We start from the raw sequence: 14,687 nt of genomic DNA, 5'->3' as shown, positions 1-14,687 counted from the left end.
GGGGGTGGTTTTATCCCCATTTTTACCACTGAATTCAGCTGCAGCTGAGAGTGATCAGCACTCCAGAAAATCAGACCCAAGACCCTCAATTCAGGAGACGAGGAATACGCAATTAGCAATCACCAACAAAAAGTTTATCTTAAATGATTTGATTAGCATCACATAGGTACTCTGTGGCAGAAGTAGGGATGAAATCCAGTTCTCTAAGACAGTATTCAACTACCAGGACCATGAGACACTCTTCTCTTCCAGAAATCCCATGCCTCTTTCAGGACACACCTTCTAAGCAGGCTATCCTGCATTGTGCACCAAATGAGGTGGGGTTCTGTGGAATACACAGTATGTGATTATGTAATTAAAGACTGTATCATAATGCACATGCACAAGGGAGCCAGATTAGGGTTGCAAAGGAAGCCTTAATTCTGGCATTTCCTAATTTTTTGAGTGTTTGACTTTAGCACTATGAGTATAAAAGAATATGTAACAGTAGTTTCCTACGTTTTTAAAAAAAACAAACGGAAAAAAAAATTCCATCGTGGCATACTGACATCTACATTATTCATCAGCAGGGTTGGAACCTTAAGACCCACCACACAGGCTGCTGCCACCTTAGCTAACTGTGTAACTGATAGCATTAGGTTGTCATCCACTGTGTGGACCAGCTCTAAGGGGTATAAGACACACTGTCAGTGTGTTTCACAGATAACTGCTGGCAGCAGAGAAATGGAGAGACTCAAGAATGTTGGGTTTAATTTCAGATTCAGATAGGGAATATGCTCTAGTGGACACAGACTTCTGTCTGTTGCCTCCAATTCATACCTGCCTCTTTCCCACCCATCTCCTTGTCCTAATCCCCTCCTCCACTTCCGGGCTCACTTTCCAATTCTCAATCTTTCCCCCACCACTCCCAGTCTGGCCCAGTTCTTCCCTTGTACCCAGGTCCTTTGTCAGATGTCTCCCATCTCCCTGTCCATGTTCCTCCTGCTCCCCATTGACTGGTTCCTAGTCCCAGCCTCAGTCTATCCAGTTTCACTCCCATCCATCAACCAGCTCTCAGTTCTAACCTCCCATTTCCAGTTCCTCTTCCAGTCTGTCCTTCCCCTTCCCCATTGGCTCAATCATTGCCTCCCTTCCTTTATAGTCCCAAATTTCTCTCTCTGGGCCCCCTTCAATTCCAGTCTTACAAGACTTCTTGTCCCAATCTACTTTTTCCCTCCTCGATGATCTGGCTTTTGTCTTCTTCGCATTTAAATCAGACTGCTTCCTCCTCTATGCTGCCTGGGTGCCAGCAAGTTGGGGGAGAGGGCACTGAAAACAGGTTCCCTGCTCTCACTTCCAGTGCCTGGCCCCACCATGGCCTCCCACAGCTCAGAGCAGCCATTGCAGGGAAAGTCCAGCTTTGCCCCTGTAGCCCTAAGGCTGGAGCATGTTCAGTTACTGCATAGGGATAGCACATGTGCATCCTGTCACAGGCTTATAACTTGGCCAAATTTGGGCAGATTTTCACTAGGATGGCCATAGGTACACCCTGGAATAAAGGCCACCTCCTGCTAAATTTCAAAGGATAGGAGTGCTAGAGCTCCACAGAGAGGTCACCCAGAATCCCCCGACACACACACGGACAAAAAAAAAATATTTGTCCCAGTCTTGTGAAGCAACCAGGTATTAAAGTTAAGCTTGTCAGACTAAAAACGTCCCCCCTTCTGTTCCTCCTTAAATAGGTACTAATGTATATTAGCCTATTACCAGTCACTTGGGAATTCAATCCATTCTCCATAATTCTCAAAGACACCTGGCAGTGGCTTGGATACTTAGAGCCCTGCACAGACAAAAAATTTATATCCACAGATGCAGATATCCATGGATATAAATCGGTATCCACAGAGCTCTATGGGCTTTACCGGGGAACCTCAGTGGTAAAAGCAGCAGCATGTCAGGCCACCGCTCCCAGGAGCCAGCACCCTGTGTTGGCAGCTCCCCCAGTGTGACTGCACCACCCCTCAGCCCTGCCTATTGGGGCAGGCATCAGGCTCACTGGCAGCTGTCCCTACTTATGCTAGTGTGTGCAAGCAGCTCGCATGCTCCCGGACAGGAGTCTCTTCCATGCAGAGGTCTAAGTCTCCTATCTGGGAGCATGCGAGCCATTTGCACACATTAGTACAACCATGGACAGCTGCCGACGTGGGGTGCTGGCTCCTGGGAGTGCCGGCCCGACGTGCTGCTGCTTTTGCCGCTGAGATTCCTGGTACAGCCCTGCAGCTCCATGGATACCGACTTATACTGTGGACATAAATTTTGTTATCTGTCTAGGGCGCTATGGATACTATCTCTAATAAATCCATTAGAGAGAGTTAAAAATTGAATTTTGTTGGGTCCTACTGTCTTAATACCTTCAAATTATCTAGGTACTGTATATTTTGTAAACTTCTGTTTCCTGCTTCTAACCTCTCCTCTTTCACCATTTTGTTATTGGGTTGAATATCCTTTATTAATCATACATAGTAAAGATGGAAGTGTCACCATTAAGCTAAAAAACTGATGTAGTTTTTAAATGCAAGCCACTTCTTAGAGTATTTTTCAGAATTAAGAAAAAAAGATCTCAGAAGTTCCCACATAGCGGCAGCCATTGCCCCTGGACTTTTCGCTTATGGTGTCTCTCAGTTAATTAAAAACATAATGAGTTACTATTGGCAATGTCAACTGTTAGTCGTCATATAAAAGAAATTTTCCTTAAACATCCACCATCATCATAGCCAGATTCTCTTGAGTTCCTATTACCACTATCTGAGAGGAACTTATGCAGCAGCATTCCACGGTTATGTATATTGAAAAAAATACACTAGACCCCTAATGTACAACGTGCATGGAAGATGCAAGTCATGGCTGATGTATGTTAACTCAGTAGATTCTTTTAAGCTTCATTCACTCTTTGGAGAAGAGCTCACCTTCTACATAAAACTTTTTAGTTCCAAACTTACCCCCTCCTTCAAAATTGCCACTGCATTATTTTGCCTCAGCATCCCAAAATACTGAGATTTAGATTTACTTTCAATTGCCTGAAAAAGTACTTGCCTGCTTCGCTCGAAGGAGGTCACTTGAGAAGACATGAGTAAACTTTACATTACTGAGAAATATACCAGCAGCATCTGCTTGTCTGAAACCAGTTGCAGAAAGGGGTTCATCCACACCTTGTCCTGAAAAATAAAATTTTCCCAATTTAACATTTGAATTTTAATTAATTTATTATTAATTATATGTAATGCAGTTGCATTCAGCAAATCCATTCAGGATCGGAGTGCCAAGCAAACATGAGTACAATCCCTGTCCCATTTCCCTTTACTGTGAAACTCAGAATTCAATCATCATGCAAACTAAATGGGAAAGAACAATAGTAACTCTAGGAACACATTGAATGATTATTGGTAAGTGATTATTGGTACAGTATTTAAATTACAAAACAAAAACGTTAGCGTACATATATCAAAGTAAAAAAACATATGCAGAAGCTTGATTTTTCAAGAGTGACTAGTGAATTTGAGTCCCTTGGCATCCATAATCGGGAGCTATTTTTAAAAGTTTAGGCCAGAATGTTCTCAAGACAAAGCCAAGATAGTTTGATTCCCCATCCACACACACCATTAAAAAAAGATTATTCAAAGTTCTGTTTTCCTGTGTATATTCTGTAAATACATTATACTTTCCCTGCTGTCTCCCACTCTTCTGACACCAGAAATCCCTCTTGAGGAAGAGCAGAAGTAAGAAGAGGTTCCATATCTGAGGAAGGTAGCCAATAGGTGTGTTAAGATGACCAGAATGATCTAAGGATGGAATTTACGATGCGATGGGGAGTAGCATTTCCAACAACCCCAAGCCTCATGTCCTTCTCCCAGGTCCACACTCTTACTTGAAAATGGCATTTGGGGTCCAGAGGTCAGGGTATGTGTCTTTCCTGTCAGATCAGAATAAGTGGAAAACAATGCTGCAGAGGTGGTTCTCGCACAAAAGAAATCCACCAAGATTTCATCCTCTATGCCTTCAGTGGCAACACAGACAATAGGACCAAAAGGGATTGCAATTTGGTTTCTAAATATCAGTATGCCTGTATTTGGTCAAGTGAGAGCTTATGATTGTCTTTTTTTTTTTGCAATTTTGATAATTATCAATTTTGATTTTAATTTTTAAAGTTGCAGTAAGTTAAGTGGGAGTAGGATGGGGACAGGATGGTGCTGACAGTGGGGCTGCAGGGGGCTCTCTGTGCAGCCAAGGGGCTTAAGACATCAGGGTGTAAGATGTGGAGGAGACTGCAGTCTTGGCACAACAGAGCAGACTCTCACTCCACCCCCAACCAGGGCTGCAAGGAGGAGGAGAAGACGACTCTGGCTGAAGGACAGACCATCTAACTGCTGAACGGTTCCTGTCCAGGGACAGCTCCTGCACTCCTGGCTGGTGAGTGAGTGGGGCCATGACAGTGGAGCTGCAAAGGGCTCTCCACATGGCCGATGACACCAGATCCCTACAGGTGCAAGGGGCAGGTGGAGGCTGTGGTCCTGGCCTGGTGGAGCAGACACATCCCCAGCCAGGGGCATGAGGGGCAGACCACAACACTACTGAATGGCTCAGTCCTTGGGCAGGAGCCATTCAGCAGCAGGGTGGCCTTCCCCGCAGCCAAGGGCTCTTCCTCCTCCTCAAAGCCCTTGCTAGGGGTCTCTGCTCTGCCTCGCCAGGACCACAGCCTTCCCCACACCTTGTGCCTGCAGGGATCCGTGTCACTGGCCCTGCCACAGCACAGGGAGCCCTCTGCAACCCTGCTGTCATGATCCCGCTCTCTTGCTCCTGTGACAGCAGGGCTGCAGTGGGCTCCCTGCATTGCAGCAGGGCCAGTAACACCAGATTCCTGCAGGCACAAGATATGTGCCTCAACTACTGCCAATGGAATTTTTCCCCATCAATTTCAGCGTCAGCTAAAAATGGATGTTTACCAACCTCCATCGATTTAAAGTGAACCCTGCAAAGCCTAGTTATGGCCACAGCTATAGGTTTTAAATATTAAAAGATTCTCTTTAGTTGCATGTGGGAAGGAGACCAAATAACAAAGTGGTAATATCCAGTATCCAATTTAAAACTACTGAACAGTAAAAAGAGGTAGTCTAAACAGCAACGTACAGATGTGGCTGGAGACAATCAATGTGCTATTAGATAGTGCCTCAGCTGGTTTGCTGTTTCTTTTCCATCAAATACACCTCTACCCCGATATAACGCTGTCCTTGGGAGCCAAAAAATCTTACCACATTATATCAAACTTGCTTTGAACCACAGGAGCATGCAGCCCTGCCCCCCGGAGCACTGCTTTACCGCGTTATATCCGAATTTGTGTTATATCGGGTCACGTTATATCAGGGTAGAGGTGTATCTATGAAAGTCATCTTGTCAGCAAATTTTTGCGAGCAACTTAAGATAAAGTTCTTACTAAGAATATGAATCTGAAGAACAGTCACAATTATATTTATATTATATACCACAAGATATGTTACAAGAACTTCATAGTTGCAAAGTAAAACATTCAGAAGTAAAGAAATGCCAGAATTAAGGTTGCCAGCACAAGCCTAATTCAGGTCCCCTTATATGCACGCATCATCATAGTATGTGATCGTGAACTTACTCTATTTTTTCCACCAACCCCTTCCTCAGAGTGCACAGAACGAACAGTGCTCACTTACTAAGCAGCTGTAGAATAGCTTGTTTTATACTCATTGGTCAACATGTAGTTCTATGCGAAATTTACTGTACGCTATTCAAACCCTTCTCTGAATATAAAATTATTCATTTCTTCATGGGTTTGCCTACAATGATCATTTCTCATTTCTAAGTGTTTCACAAACAGTTTATTTTCACAACACTCCTGTGAGGCAACAGGGTATTATATCCCCGTTTTACAGATGTGGAGCCAAAGCACAGAGATTAAGATCAAAAGTATCCACTAATTTTGGATGTCCAATATAAGATGCCTAGGGCCTGGCTTTTCAGAGTTGTTACCATTATATAGTTCTTTGTGCGCTCAAAGCACAACTTCCATTGAATTCAGTTGCAACTGTGAGGCTTCAACACTTCTAAAAATCAGACCTCAGGGTCTCAGTCTGTGTTTCTGACTATCTGAATGCACAAAGTTAATGGCCACTGCTGAAAAGTTTGGTTTAGGTGACTTATCTAGCATCACGTAAGATCTCTGACCAGAGACAGGATCCCCTTCTCCAGGATAGCATACAACTGCCTTAGCCATAAAACCATCCTGTCTCTTTCTGCAATTGCCCTCCTCATTTACTATACACCTTTCATCTTGTGCAACAAACAAGGCAGGGGTCCTACAGAAAACAGCCTCCGTCACTACACAACCTTTATTCAACATCCCCGACCCTACAGTTCCTTGCCTAGCCAGTCCCAGTATTCACCCCTCTGGGCTCCTCATCCGAGCCCCAGTCTCTCCCTCTAAACTCCATATCCTAGTCTCAGTCTTCTCCAGCCCAGCTCCCATTTCTCACCACCCTTCTCATCCGAGTCTCTCTCCTTGCTCAGTAATCTGTCTTCCTAACTGCCCCTCCCCCGCAAATCTCATCTCAGAATGTCAGTCATTTCCCCCCTCCCGCTCCCAGGCTTCTTACCTCAATCTACCCTCTCCACCAATACATCCCTTGCACTGTCTGGATTTAGTTGTTTCTGCTTTCCAATCAGGCTACTACCTCCTTCACTGTGCCTGAATGCCTACAGTGAAGCACCCAGCAAAAGAGAGTTTTCCTACTCTCAGTGCCTGGCACCACAGCAGTCAGAAGCAGCAACTACAGGGAGCCTTGCTCAGCCCCATGCAGCCTTGGACTGCAGTATGCTCAGTACAGTTAGAATATTCAAAGAATGTAGCTGCCAAGCTAACAAGTCTCTGAGCACACGCAAACTGATTTTTTCACAAAAGCTCATAACTTGGTGTTGCCATGGGGCAAAAAAAACCTCCCAACTTTGGCAAATAGGCATATTCCTGGCAAAATTTGATTCTCTTACCAAATTTCAAGCCTCTTGCGCCAAAGCATGGAGGTAAGAGAGCTTCTCAGCAAACAGTCATAAAAATGTTTAATATAAGCAAAACAATGCTTTCCTCTCCTCAGTTTTCTGATGAACGGTATAGTCATATTGCCAGAAACTCTTAAAAAAAATTAGCCTGAGAGAGACACCTAGCATGGAAAATTTCAGCATGAATGGCTGAAGTCTGGCAAAGTTTAAGCAACTGAGTTACAAGCAACTCTTATGATGGGAAGCGCTAGGCATCCTTAGATACCCTTGCTACCAGCTCTGCCTATAATCACATTACTATTATTCTAAAGCAGAATGTTTTTTTTTTCTACTTAAACAATGTAGTCTCTCCATGACTCAATTAAAAAGAAATGAACACATTATCTAATGTCCTGGACATTACCATCTCTATTACAGTCTTAGACATTTTGGAGGCATATGAACTCTATTGAACGCTGATAGTTCAAAGTTGGTACAAGTTATCAAGGCACAATCCTAACCTAAGAGATAGGTCTCTTACCATACACATTATCTGGTATAAACAAACAAACTGACAAGTTAACTTGGATGCAGTGATCAGGTTTGACTGATTTAAATCACTGTAATTTAAATCTGAGTTTATTCATGATTTAAAATGAGCACAAAACCTTGACTTAAATCAAGGATTTTAATCTCATTTTGCATTTGTAGTTTATTTTCCTAAGGCTGATTCTCACTGATTAGCAACCATTAGAACATGTTGATTTGCAACTCAGTATAGTCTTTATACTAATTTTAGTACTTTTTGCCAACCAGGAGGATACAATGTATTTATACAAATTCATTTAAGTAATTACATGGCTTAAAATAAATTTAATTTGTACATTCATTTTACTATGCTGGAAAATTGTGAATGACATTTACTAGATGATTCATTCTTTTTTAATGCCGGATTTGCCTCAACCTGCATTTGGGTGCACATTAGAATTCAATTAAAAATGCATAAAAACAGGTTTTTGTTTTAGTTAAACCACTGGATACATATATAATAAGTTGATCAAAACATGTTTTGCATTTGAAAACTAAATGATTTTATAAAGGACTTATTATCTATAGTTAGTGAATTGAACTGATTGTTTCTCATCAGGATGCCCTTTAAAACTTTAGAACAAGGAGAGCTCATCCTCTCACATCTCATTTTTATTCATAGACTGGGAGAGGATAACAAGCTTTTCTGCTTTTTTCAACCCCCAGTTTCTCAGCTTTGAAAGAACCAATAAGTAACTGAACTGAAATAAATAAAATGAAAAGAAAATATTCTCACTGCACCTGCAACAGATAGTACTGTTACAGATGCTTAAACAGTTACTGCCACTAGTTCAGTGGTTTGACTTCCATTAAAACTTGGGCTTCAAATATATACTGTTTGTATTTTTTTAAAATTTAGTATATATTAAAATTGTTTAAATTATCCATAGGCCTTGTCATAATATTGTCATAATTTCAAATGTTTCTTTTTAAAAAGAAACATGTACTTAATTAAAAAAAATTTAAATATTTAAGTCATCTGTTTTTATCCATCCAGATACTGGTAACATTTCAGTTAACCATAGGCTGCTCTCTTGCAGAGGTATATGTAATTATTTAATCTCTAACAATCTAATGGTCATAGTAGGATTGTCACTAACCTTGAAGTATCTTGTCTTTGTTGTATCTTGTTTCTCCACTGAAAGATAGAAATATTTCAGACAAAGAAGAACCTGGTCTAAAAATAATGTTAGTCAAAATGTAAAAACATTTGGATAGTAGACATAAACACCGCATCGGCTCAGTACTACAATAAGGGGAACACATTGCTGTAAAGTACAATATCTTTTTCAGTAAGATGTGCTTAAAACTCTCACAGTAACATTTCAGAAACTTTTTAAAATAATTAGTTCCAATAACTCCTTCAGTGTTCATTAAGAATAAGCTTCTTTGGAATCAAGGTAAATGTAGTTGCTTAATTTCATAGTTAACTCAGCACTATTTAGTTATCTATTAAAACATTATCTACATTTCAGTTTCCTCCTATCTCCATCCTAAAATAGTGATTTTATGGAAAATGCACACCACTGCATTTTTTTCCAATCAGATGCCTATGCTTTGAAAATGAGCCTACACAAAACATAACAATAAATTTAAAAGTATGAAAAGCAAAGAAGGAAAATAATTTAGGGGTACAAAAAGTGGAGGGACATAAATAGGATTAAAGAAAGGAAAATAAAAGGACTTGTCTACACATGAAAATTAATCCAGAATAAGGTAGGTTGTGAATTTGAAGCAAGTGTGTGGATGCTCTTATTCCAAGTCCTAAAACATCAACAACAACACTTTCCCGATAAGTGGAGCAGAAGGAATCCTGCTTTGACCACTTAAATATATACTGGAAAATGCTTTTGAGTATTTTATGGGTAATCTTGTTTTGGCAGAGGGACAGATTAAGTCTTTCCATTCTCCTAATTCTATATTTTTACTTAGATCACTGGACATTTTTTAAAATAAAGAGATAGGTACAAAAAAAGCTCCCCCTCCAGACAACACCACTTAAGCATATTGACTTCAATGGGTCCATCACATGAGTAAAATGACACATGCCTCATCATTTGCAGGATTAAGGCCAAAGAAAATGCTGACTTTCCAAACAAAGAACTATTGTCAATGCTATAACAGATTCTCAAAATGATCTAGACAGATGGCTGGTCACATAAGGTTGGCTATTTCTCCTCAATAAATTGCACATAAATACTTTCCACATAAAAAAACTGTTGAAATTGCCACAGAGTGTATGCGATTCTAAAAAGGAGGGCATCTGATTCACAAGACAATCATTCTAATAAAATATAGTCAATACTACAAGACAGTGAGAATCCCCCACAACAGCACATACAATAAGACTGCCAAGTAGACAGCGAGGATGGGATTTTCAAACATGCTCAAAATCAACCTAAATCTGTTCCCACCGAAGTCCATGGGAGCAAAGTCAGACCAATGCAGAGTACTTTTGAAAATTCCACCATAATATTTCAGATTTTCTAAAGAGAACAGTGGTTTCAATCTGGTGTATTTTCCTACTGACCAAAAAGGGAAGACAACAGCTGGATCACCAAATCAGTGGATTTAGATTTTTAAAGGAAAAACAGGAATAATTCAAACCAGAGGAAAATAATTAAAATCCACATTTGGGTTGCACTGTGCAAGCATATTATGCAAAGTAAACAAAAATTACTTTCCCCCCAGTATTTACAAATATTTTGTTTGACAATAGCCTTTTAACATCTGAATCAGGGGTATGGAGCTGAAATTTGATTTTGATTTCTCCACAAACATGCCTACTAGACAGTACACTATTCATATTATACAGAAGTCTGTTCACAGAGATCCACTGTGACTGAAAGAAAAAGCTAAAGCTATATGTTTTGAAGAAGTCAATGATGTCAGTGCTTGTTTTAACATTCCACAGTACTATCTTATTACTAAATGAACTCTCCATCACTGCCAAGTCAGAGTATTTTTGGCAAGAGGTAGGTCTTATGACCAACCAAGCTGGTCTATAAATAGCCTTAACTAGCCTCACATGCAACAGTGCCCATTATGCAACATCAAAAATCACTGATATAATCAGTCTTTATCTTAATGGGTTACCAAAACACAGAAGAATAATTTCAAATGTTTAGTTCTAACAATATTTTTCAGATGCAAAATTATCAACAAGTATTTCCTAGAATGTTACCACAGAGGTGTCACAAAATGTATTATAACAAATAATTATGTTAGGTTTAATTCCAAAATGGTTATGTGAATGTTATATGAAACCACTGCACATCATCTTTCTGTATCACAACATTTTATTCTTGATATGTTGTAAATACAGAAAGGCAGACATCTGCATTTCAGTCCCTTCTGTAGCAACTTTTGTTAAGTTTTAAGTCCGGAATAAAACAGAAGTTATCAGGAAAAACTCAAAAACATAACTCTTTAGAATTATAAAATAATGTACATTTGATTCAATCAGAGTAGTTTGTAAAGGAAAGAACCCCCCCACCCCGAAAAAAAGGATGTCAAAATTGCTAAAACTTATGAAAACTTTAGCAAAGTGCTAGAGAAGGTAACATCTTTAAACAGGCATTCTGTCCTTAATGCATGTATTTTTTCTTACTTTTGGCCTGGAGTTTAGGGGTTAGCTAATAACCGCACCTAAGTTTGTGTAGATGGAAGGGTCTATTATTATAGACTTATACTGCAAATGCCTACTATATTTGTTAAAGTTCAAGACTTAATGAAAGAGTTAGGGACATATATACAATATGTTCAATTTTATGGTAATTAGACATAGCTCTCAGACCCCAGCAAGTCACCAATGCCATCTTCAACTGGGCAAAGTTTGGGCACAGGGGCTCTAGCCATAAATTAATTTTAAGAACAAAGAAGTCTCAACTAGGACATAAAAGGCATCTCTCAGAATACAGTTTAAGAAAGAGAGAGACAATGATAATTGTTTCACTGCTATGTTGCTATACTGTTACCTTATAGTTGGAGAATAAAAGCTCTCTATTGGGGTTTGAAAAATGTTCATTTTCTGATTTAAGTGCCTCTCAGTGTAAGCTTCACATTTCTTAAATAATGCACTTTCTCAGGTATTTAGAAAGGAAAAAAGATGGAGAAGGGAATTACCTATGCACTTCTCTAAAGATATAGTTTACTGAGAATCCTACCCTTGAAGCACAAGACAGCTGGAAACTTCCCTAGCACTCAAACATGTTTAGACTTTATGGGGATTAATAGTTATATCTCATGAACAGATGAAACGTCATTATCTTCAAAGTCAGAGATTATAAAGCCAGAAGGGATCACTGTGATCATCAAGTCTCACCTCCTGTATAACAAGGCCAAAGGACTTCCCTGAATTAATTCCTATTTGAAAACATTCCCCTCAGTTCACTGGTGAATAGGATGTAAAAAGCTCCCTAATAACTATATGACAACTACCAGAAGCTGTAATTTTTCACATCCCACCTCTAACAGTGGGAAGGTAAGAATCCACCCGAATACCTCAGTATTGCACGTGTCCATATTTGAGCTTTGCAAAAAGTGTAACAAGCAACAGTACAAGAAATACCACACTTTCAATTCCTTAATAGTTGTCCCTACCAAAGACAGAAATAGCACTGTAACTATTAAGGCCAGAAATAGAAATTGCCTCCAAACAATATTAAGATAAGAATATCAAGTGATTCAAAAAGTCCCTAAAATAAGTAACTAACAAGTTTTAGTTTTTGATAGGCAGAGGTAGTTGGCCTAACATCCTTACTAGCTCACTCACATTTAGGTCAGCATGAAGGATCTTCTGCCCACCCTTCAGCACAAAGTTACTGAAAGTAGTAATATGTTCTTGGGAGCATTCCATTGAAGAATGGATGTGACACTACAGAAACAGCAAGAATCAAGATTCCAAAATTTTGCTTATCCTCAAAAGAAGCAGCTCCAAACAGTGTTTATTAAATATAGAGAAATCATTTGAGGACAGAAATTAAATAAAGTACCACTTTATAGTACAAAAGGAGACTTCAAAGGTATCTTGATCCCCAGCCAGAAAAGAAATTCTGTATAGTCTCCTCTGAAGAAATTAATCATTTTGAATTCCCTCCTCAGAGAGTGGTGGAGAAAGAAAGAGGCAAAGTGTTTGGACATTAGCTGAAATCTAAAGATACGAGCAGACTGCCAGATTCAGGGTCAAGTATCCTTAGGGCACAGAAGCATGGACTTGGGGTTTCTGGCACTTTCCAGGAGTCCACTGAGATGGTACAAAATTGTCACTGAACGTTATCAAATGTTTATTTCCTGTAAATAAAGGGAGGAAAGGGGTAAAGAATGGGTAAACCCAATGGTATCTTAAAAAGTGTGCATGCATCCAAAGCTATTATGTCTGGGAATCTTTGTAACGGGTAACTACGATGCTAACAATGACTACTGCAGAAACTAATGGATGAGGGAACATCCACTCACACTAGTGAGGCAAAGCTAATACCTAAACAAGGTGCGACTCAGGATACATCTACACAACAATTGCTACAGTGGCACAGGTGTGAATTCCTGAGGAAATTCTGCACCACTACATAATTTTGCAGAAATTAAGGTTGTGCATGCAGAATTTCCTCTCACCCCGACCCCAAAAAAAAAAAAAAAAAGGGCTGCAGAGATGTCGGATGTCTCTCCCTATACCTGGCAGAGCACAGCACGCAAACAGAATATGTGGGGGGAGGGGAGCCTGGAGGGTTCCCAGCACACCCTGAAGGAAGGAGGCAGCGGTCCACAGGAAACCCAGTGCAAGCCTGAGACCCAGCATCAAGCAGTTTCTTCCTCTGGATATTTGGGCTCTGTAGAGGAGGGTGTATGAATGTCTTGGGGTGGAGGGCACAGCTGGCACCTGGTGGGTTGAGAGTATCTGGGCTGGGAGGGGCCATGGCTGGGGAGAGTCTGGGCCCCGGAAGGCCCTAGGGTTGGGCTCTGTGAGGAAGAGGGCTGAGAAACAGGAACTGGGTTATCATAGGGGTTTCTTCAACTCTCTACTCCCAGAGGAAACTTTGTGTGTGTCTGTATTGTTGCAGACATTTTGAAACAAATTACCAAATAATGGAAACCCATGTGATTATATAGTGTTATTTTGACAAAATTTGCAGAATTTTAAAATATTCTGCACAGAATTCTTAATTTTTCAGCACAGAATTCCCCCAGGAGCATGGGAAGGGGATTTTCTGTAGGTAGGTTAACAGATGAATTCTTCCACTGACCCAGCTGCACCTATACTAGGGGTCCGGTTGTCCCGATTTTGGGGTCTTTTTCTTATATAGGCTCCTATTACCCCCCACTCCCGTCCTGATTTTTCACACTTGCTGTCTGGTCACACCAAAGGGCTTTCACAGCCCTGCCGAGAGAAGCGGCTGGAACGATCTAAGTTTTAGGTGCTGAACAAGACTCCGTTTCCATCCCCACAGCCAGTCACACACACTGGGGCATCCCCGGGACTCCCAGCTCCGCTCTGCCGACTCAAATGCTCGGTCGCCTCCTGCCGGGAGGCCGCAGCGCAGCGTTGGCGAGGGACGGAGGGAAGAGGCCGGAAGCTCCCTTCTGGCAGGGCGCTGCAGGCAGCCCGGCCGTGAGCTCCGCCAGACGCCGGCCAGCAGGACGCAGCGGTGAGGGGCGGAGCCGGTTCATGGCCAGACTCGGGGCCTGAGGCCCTCAACCCCCGCTACGGGCCCGGGCCTCTTCTCCCCCCACCGCAGCGTGTCCCCCGGGCCCCAGCGCGGGGGTGGGGGGAGGTGCAGCCGCCCTGCCAAGGGGAGGGGCGCGGCGCCTCCAGGGTCCGAGCCGGAGCCCTGGGACCTGCGGGCGGCAGCGGCCCCAGCAGGATGCCAGCCTCGCACCGCCCGGGGGGGGGGGATTCACCTCCGGGCTCTCACCCCGCCCCCCTCCACTCACTGCCGGACGATGGTCAAGGCGAACCGAACCATGATGCGGTGAGGAAACAGCCTCCGCGCGCCTCCTCCAGCCGGCTTCTTGCCCCCGCCTCCTTACACTGCAACGCCCACCCCTCGCTCGCCTACTGGCGCTCA

At 41.8% G+C, this 14,687-nt stretch overlaps 1 protein-coding gene across 2 annotated transcripts in view; it reads right to left on the bottom strand.

Annotated features, from left to right (window-relative positions):
* The window catches only part of TIGAR (TP53 induced glycolysis regulatory phosphatase), a 39,103-nt gene extending 24,416 nt beyond the window's left edge, over positions 1-14,687 (bottom strand). The window contains exons 1-3 of one of the 2 annotated variants that reach the window (XM_050966454.1): positions 14,554-14,687; positions 8,724-8,761; positions 3,073-3,194 (exon numbers count right to left, since the gene is read on the bottom strand). In XM_050966454.1, the coding sequence (XP_050822411.1) occupies positions 3,073-3,194; positions 8,724-8,761; positions 14,554-14,585 (192 nt within the window). In that variant the 5' untranslated portion in view covers positions 14,586-14,687. The remainder of the gene's footprint in view (positions 1-3,072; positions 3,195-8,723; positions 8,762-14,553) is intronic. The other variant, XM_050966444.1, reaches the window with a different exon arrangement.

This window comes from Gopherus flavomarginatus, chromosome 1 (genome assembly GCF_025201925.1).
Source record: "Gopherus flavomarginatus isolate rGopFla2 chromosome 1, rGopFla2.mat.asm, whole genome shotgun sequence".
Lineage (NCBI taxonomy): Eukaryota > Metazoa > Chordata > Testudines > Testudinidae > Gopherus > Gopherus flavomarginatus.
This window is presented reverse-complemented; position numbering and strand designations above follow the sequence as displayed.